The 7,500-nt window shown below is 45.3% G+C and overlaps 1 protein-coding gene across 2 annotated transcripts in view; it reads left to right on the top strand.

Moving 5' to 3' along the window:
* Positions 1–7,500, top strand: part of LOC135101919 (cGMP-dependent protein kinase 1-like) — a 169,248-nt gene that overhangs the window by 141,204 nt on the left and 20,544 nt on the right. The window contains exon 4 of one of the 2 annotated variants that reach the window (XM_064006287.1): positions 3,382–3,527. The exons of the other annotated variant lie outside the window; for it this stretch is intronic. Coding sequence (XP_063862357.1) covers positions 3,382–3,512 — 131 coding nt within the window. The 3' untranslated portion in view covers positions 3,513–3,527. Of the gene's footprint in view, positions 1–3,381; positions 3,528–7,500 lie in introns of those variants that run through there. 2 annotated transcript variants of the gene reach the window in all.

Raw genomic sequence — 7,500 nt, forward strand, 5'->3', positions numbered from 1 at the left:
GTTCTGTCAGCAGCTAAAAATATTGCGCCGTCAAGGTTTGTGTTTCTGGCCGAGTGAGTCTGACGGAGGGGAGTGATGGCGAGTGTTCATTGCCTCTGTATTTCATTACTTTTTCTTTTTCTTTTTTTTGCTCCTTTTCCTCCCTCTTTTATTTTTTTATTTTTTCATCTATTTCCATGTCCGCTTGTTTAAGTTATCGCGGTGTTTCGCTGTCCTTTGTTTCTTTTTGTTTTCCGGTACATTCTTCGTGTCAGTTTCCTTTTTTTTTTTTATTTGTTATTTTTCTGAGTTGTCTTTAATTTATAGAGCTAATAACGTGCTGCGGTTGTCTTGTCTTGTTGTTGTTGTTGTTGTTGTTGTTGTTGTTGTTGCTGTTATCATTACTGCAGTTGTTCTCACTGTTGTTGTCATCGTTGTTATTACTGTTGTCGCCGTCGTCATTGTTCCTTTTATTGTTGTTTCCACGGAGAACGTTAAACTCACACGCAATGAACACTTTCCACGGCTGGGTAATCACGTGTGTTGAAAGGGAGAAAAAAACTTTAGGAGCTTCGTCCATGGCAAGGCCGAGAGGTAGGCAGCGGTGGCGACTGAGGCGGGGAGAAGGAGTTACGGGGGGAGAGGCAGGGAAGAGACTGGGTGGGAGGGAGATGGAGGTAGGACGGGAGGAGGAAAGGAAGGTTCATTTGTTTAGATTACCGACCAACTGAGTTAACCTTTTAAAAACGTGTTGGTGTAATGGAAGGGCTGACAGCCACGCCGCTGCCAATTGGTGGAGGGAGGCAGGGTAGGACAGAAGGAGGAATGGACCCTGCACAGTATTGTTGAGTGTTTCTCCGTCTTATCTTTATTTGGATCAATGTAGCGTACTAGTCCATGTATTCCCAGTGTGCCGGTACAATCTTGCCTACTCTCAACATGCTGCGGTGGAAGTTATTAGGATTTTCATGGATTTCCTCATTATTTTAGTCATGTTTTAACAAAGATTCTGGGTAAATAATTGGGGAAAAGCCTTGTAAACAAGAATAATCACCTCTGTGGCCTTTGGAAATAGTGTTCTGTTGAAGAATACGAAATGCAGTGGAAGTTATTAGGATTTTCAAGGATTTCTTCATTATTTTAGTCATGTTTTAACAAAGATTCTGGATAAATAATTTGGGAAAAGCCTTGTAAATCTGATTAATCACCTCTGTGGCCTTTGAAAATAGTATTGTAGTGAAGACTACGAACCCTTGTCTCAAACGCCTCTCCGGCATATCTTGCCTACTCTCACCTCGCTGTAGTGGAACTTATTAGGGTTCTCAAGGGTATTTCCATCACTTTAGTCTTATTTTAACAAGGACTATAAATAATTGGGGGAAATCCGTCTGAACCTGATTAATCATCTCTGAAAATAGTCGTTTGTTGAGGAATAGGGACCGTTGTCGTCTGAGTGGCGGAGGGACGCGCGGCAGGAGGGACGGGAAGGACTGGAAGGACGGGAGGGAAAGACGACCTTCTAGTCCCTCCAGGAATGATCACAGGATCTTAGCCAAGAGTCCAAGCACGTGACCAGGGAGTTAGTTTACGGTACATGCGAGAGAGAGAGAGAGAGAGAGAGAGAGAGAGAGAGAGAGAGAGAGAGAGAGAGAGAGAGAGAGAGAGAGAGAGAGAGAGAGAGAGAGAGAGAGAGAGAGAGAGAGAGAGAGAGACTTCTTTCATAACCCCCCAAAAAATTACATATCCAATACCACACTTGCTGTCAGTCAACTAAATAGATTACAAAAAAAGAAAAGGAAAACAGCAAAAACTGAATCTTATCAACCACCACCACAACCACTACCACAACCACTACTAATGTTATACACCACCATCACCACTACTACTCCTACACCCAGTTGAAAGGCAGCCCATTCATTACTATTCACCAGGAGAGTTGACCAGTTTGTCTACACGTGTGCCATCCTCAGTGATAACAAGCCGCCTAGGTATTGCGTCTTTAATTATACCTGAGTGCGGCTACTGTACAGGAAGCGGGAAGTCCAGGAGGAGGTTTACGAGTCGGGAAAGTAAAGGAAAGAAGTAGGGGAGGAAGACAAGGAAAGGGAGGAATAAGGAGAGGAAGAGGAGGAAAAGAAGAGGACTGGGGAATGGAAGAGAAGGAAGGGGAAGACTAAGGAATGGAAGAGAAAGAAGGGGAAGACTAAGGAATGGGAAGGAAGGAAGGGTAAGGCTAGGAAACAGAAGAGGAACAAGAAAATGTCTACAAGCTGGAAGAAAAAGTAACTGAAAGCATAAAAAATAGAAAAGAAATAAAAGGAAGGACTACAGGATGAAAAAGAATGAAGGGGAAGGAAGGAGAGGGCTGGAAGGAAGAGAAGAGCTAGGAGAAAGGACGGGAGGAGCTAGGGAAAGGAGAGGAAGAAGACGAGGGTGTGGCGTGCTCCGGAAGGGAAGCTCGGAGTGATCTGTACATTCACTACCCGTCCGGACTCCTCTCCACAGCGACGCATCACGCATACATGACGCACTTCCGTATCCTGCCCCGCATCCGTTCATGGCGTCGCTGTGGCCTTCCTGGTGACTTGTGGTTAGGTGTGGAGATGCGCAGAGAGAGAGAGAGAGAGAGAGAGAGAGAGAGAGAGAGAGAGAGAGAGAGAGAGAGAGAGAGAGAGAGAGAGAGAGATCTAGGTACAGACAAACAGGATTAAAAAGACTTGAGGACTTGAAGAACCCAATTAATTTAGACAAAGACACATAAATCGTAAAGGTTGTGTGAATTATTGAGGTATTTCCAGTGTGTGTGTGTGTGTGTGTGTGTGTGTGTGTGTGTGTGTGTGTGTGTGTGTGTGTGTGTGTGTGTGTGTTATCCTTTTCATTATCTGCAAGGTGAGTGGACCAGGGTTAGTGAGTCTCGGAAGGGAGGTCGGACAGAAAATATGTTAGTTGAGTGCCAGGGACGGAGGAAATGAAGAAGGGCCGGCAGACAAGGGGAGCGAGGGCCGGGGGCTGGTGGTTGTGGTGGTGGTGGTGGTGGTGGTGGTAGTGGTGGTGGTAAGTAATCAGGCAGCACAGCAAGTACCGTTCAGCCGCGGCCGTGTTAACTTAAAGAGCCTTTGTGTGTTCTGTAACTACGACTTCCTCCTCCTCCTCCTCTTCCTCCTCCTCCTCCTCCTCTTCCTCTTCCCTTTCCTCCTCCCACTCCTACTTCTGCGTACATTGAATAGCAGGCAAGCAAGTAATTGGATAATGTGGAACAATCATACTACTACTACTACTACTACTACTACTACTACTACAACTACTACTGAAATGTACCTTATTTTTTTCTTGCATTGATGTGACAGATGTTGAATTGCTCATATTTTCGTAACTTCCCTGACAATCTTTACTTTATTCCAGGTATGTGTCGGGACGCTAACGAGGCTGGCCAGTCACGTGAGTATGATGTAGTAAGAGTATTGTGTTTATTTCAGTCCAGCGGCATTCCTTCTCCCTCCCCCTTATGGATGTGTTCGTTTAGGCTCTATTGAGGGGACCCGTTCTGGATCATATTGGGCACCCGTGTACAAGGATGCTTTCTAAAGTGCGATGTAGTAAAATTGAGGGTGGTATGTTTATTTCAGTCCTGCGGCATTCCTTCGCTTCTTATGGATGTGTTCATTAGGCAGTATTGAAGGACATGCTCTGGGTTTTAATAGGTAACCATATACAGCAGTGCCTCATGAAGTGCGCTGTGGTTAAATAAGACTCTGCCGCTTACATGGAAGGTGTTAATACCGATTGACAGTCATCACTTGAAAATAAAACAAGCCAGACGTGCGCTATACCTCTTAATGTTTAGTTTTTCATTAATAACTTTTAACTGTGCAACTCTGTGCAAACTCTGATTTCGAGTAGGTTATCGACCCTTTCACGAGAAGCGCTGTTGTTACTGTTATATGCAAATTGAGCTTCATTGTTATGGAAACGTGATATTGGCAGACAAACATGCAAACTAGCAGACAGAACAAATGCTCCCAGTAATACAGATTGAGAGCCTTGTGCTGAAAATAAACCACATGGACATAGTGTGTGTTTTGGAGGGCGGGCAAGGTGTGGCTTGTTAAAGGGCGTGCTAACGTAACCTGGTATTAAGGGCGGCTGTGTTGGTTGTGTCTGACCGCCTCACCTGTGCTGCTTGTAAGGCCACATCTCATTGCGAGCTTGACAGGTGGGTTAATTGAGAGGTTTATCATCACCCGCTTCATTATGGGCGGTGGACCTGACCTGCAAGCGCACACACACACACAGACACCCCATGGAATGTTAATGCTGACAATCAAGGGCATTACCGCTGCGCTGCCCACTGCTGAGGAGCAACGTGTGTGCGTAAAAATAAGTGTTCCGTCATGCGCAGAGCCCAGACCCACCGCAGACGCCACCCGGTAACACACACACACACACATATCAGGGCGCACCTCTGTAGCCTTGGCCGGATCCAGTTGACTTCTTTAATTCCACACTTCGTAGTCTTACAGTAGGACAAACCTCATTATTATTTTTCCTGCACTAATCCATGCATTCTTCTTTTCCCTTTCATCCATCCCCTTTCTTCTTTTCCCTTTCATCTATTCTTTCTTTTTTCTTACTAGTGTTTTTTTTTTTTCTCGTGTGTGTGAAAGATCGCTTTGTAAACAGGTAAACATTTGTGTGTGTGTGTGTGTGTGTGTGTGTGTGTGTGTGTGTGTGTGTGTGTGTGTGTGTGTGTGTGTGTGTGTGTGTGTGTGTGTGTATGACGTGGATTATATAAAAACTAGTGACGATGCTAATTCAAGGTCATATTCCTGTTCACGTGTGTCTTTAGTGATTAACGAATAAACGGGTTTTGTGGGGAGAGAGAGAAAAAATGCATTAAAGACTATGCTGCTCATGCTCTCTCTCTCTCTCTCTCTCTCTCTCTCTCTCTCTCTCTCTCTCTCTCTCTCTCTCTCTCTCTCTCTCTCTCTCTCTCTCTCTCTCTCTCGCAAAAAATAAGGTAAATATCTTGTTGTACCTAAGCATGTGATCTACATGTGCCCTCCTCCTCCTCCTCCTCCTTCTCCTCTTTCCTATTCCCATCCCCATCCCCATCTCTCTCTCCACCATTCCACCATACCCAGTAGAGCCTAAGGGGAAGTAATAATGGTATTTGTTTAAGACTTGCTATGTGTGGGAGGCAGAGACAGACAGGAAGGCACCCCTACCCTCCTTCCCAGCATTCTCCCTCTCTCCTCACACTCCCTCTTTCTCCCCACCCTCCCATGACCCCCCCTCCCCTAGCACTGCATATTGAGATCCTATGATACGTTACCTGTTTTGATGTTGACTTTTTTTTATTTATTTTTTTTATTCTTGTTCGTGGTAGGCATTATAAATTTTTGTTGAGGTAGTTTCTTCATTTGTTTTTTTAAGGGTTTGTGATTGCTGATGATGTGATGGTGCTGATGAAAATATACGTAGTTGTTGGTGATGAGGGTATCGGTAGTGGTGGTGGTAATAGTAGTTGTTGGGGGACAGGTGGTGGTGGTGGTGGTGGTGGTGATAGCAGTGATAATGATGTAAACGCTTCTGTAGAAGCTCGTAATGACGACTAGCATTTCAATTAACAAGGTTTATTCAATTCACACACACACACACACACACACACACACACACACACACACACACACACACACACACACACACACACACACACACACACACACTTCGCGTAGTGTAGTGGTTAGCACGCTTGGCTCATAACTAAGAAGGCCCGGATTCGAATCCCGGACGCGGCGAGGCAAATGGGCGAGCCTCTTAATGTGTAGCCCCTGTTCACCTAGCAGCAAGTAGGTACGGGATGTAACCTGAGGGGTTGTGACCTCGCTGTCCCGGTGTGTGGTGTGTCAGTGGTATTAGTCCTACCCAAAGATCGGTCACTATGAGCTCTGAGCTCTTTCCGTAGGGGAACGGCTGGCTGGGTGACCAGCCGACGACCGTAGGTGAATCACACACACACTTCACCCCTCCCAATGACCCTCACCTTACCACAAAAATTCCCTCTGACCCATACCAAAAACCCACCATCTAACTAAACCAAACCCTGCATAACAATTTTCTCCTCACATTTTTTCCCTTTTTTTTTCGCGGCTTTATGTCACGGGAGGTTGAGCTATGAGTGAGGTGTGTGGGGCCTGTGTGTCAGCGTGGCCTTGGGTGGCTGACAGACGTGCTGACGAAGGTGTGGGCTCTCTCGTTGGATGTGGCGTCTGTTTTACATTCTTGCGAGAGGTGGTTGATAATCCGTGGCGGGTTTTGAGGTGGGTTAGTTTTGGCTGACTAGTTTGCCTTGTGAGAGAGATGGGGAGCGACGCTACTGACGAAGGAGAAGGAGAAGAAGAAGAAGAGGAGGAGGTGAAGCAGAAAAAGAGGCGAAGAAGGAGCAAAGGGAGTTGTTAGATGTGGGGCTAAAGTTAGTTTAGGATGACCAGTTTGCCTTGTGTGAAATGGGGAACGACGCTACTGACGAAGGAAAGAAAGAAGAGGAGGAGAAGGTGAAGCAGAAAAAGAGGCGAGGAAGGGACAGGAGATCTAGTAGCTAAAAATGGGACACAAAAGAAAAGTAGAGGAGTAGCAGAGAACTGAAAATTAAGAGAAAGAAGTAAAGGAAGAAGAAGCAAAGAAGTAGGAAAGAAAAATGGAGAAATTAAGATAAAAAAAAATGTAGAAGCAAAAAAAAAAGTAGTCAGTGCCAGAAAGTGAAAAAAAAGAGAAACTGAAAAAAAAAATAGGAATAAAAGGATGGAAGAAGAGGAGCAGCAGTAGGAAAAGTATTTAAATAGGAGACAAAAAGATAAGGTGTTAGAATAAAAGAAGCAGGAATGAGGCAGCGACAAGGCAGCATTGAGTCTCTTCATTCCTTTGTTTGTGTGTGTGCCTCCTTCGTGCGTCACAGTGAAGGTATAAAAAAAAGATTAAAAAGTGATCTTCCTCCCGATCTGTGCCTGGAAGGAAGACTACGAATCGAAGAGGAGGAGAAGGAGGAGGAGGAGGACTAAAAGTTGGTTTGCAAGGTTTCAAGGATGATCTGATTATGATTTTCTTGAAGGTAACGGATTCCTCGCTCACTCCTCCTCTTCTTTCTCCTCCTCCTCCTCCTCCTCCTCCTCCTCCTCCTCCTCCTCCTCCTCCTCCTCCTCCTCCTCCTCCTCCTCCTCCTCCTCCTCTTTTATTCTTTCACTGCTCCGGTTCTTTTATCCTCTTCCTCCTCCTCCTCCTTCTCCTCCTTTGATCCTTTCTTCTCTTTTATACCTCCATTTCTTTATTACTTTATCCTCCTCCTCCTCCTCCTCTTCATCCTCTTTGTCCTCATTTTATCTTACCACACCTCTTCCCCATTCTTTATCATTCTACCCCTCTTCCTGTTTTATCCTTTCACTCGTCTCCTCCCTTAATCCTCCCTCCTCTCTTATTCACAACTTGTTCCCTCTCACTCAAAACAAGTGATTATTACCTCCATCG

This window comes from Scylla paramamosain, chromosome 7 (genome assembly GCF_035594125.1).
Source record: "Scylla paramamosain isolate STU-SP2022 chromosome 7, ASM3559412v1, whole genome shotgun sequence".
In the NCBI taxonomy this organism is placed as follows: Eukaryota; Metazoa; Arthropoda; class Malacostraca; order Decapoda; family Portunidae; genus Scylla; species Scylla paramamosain.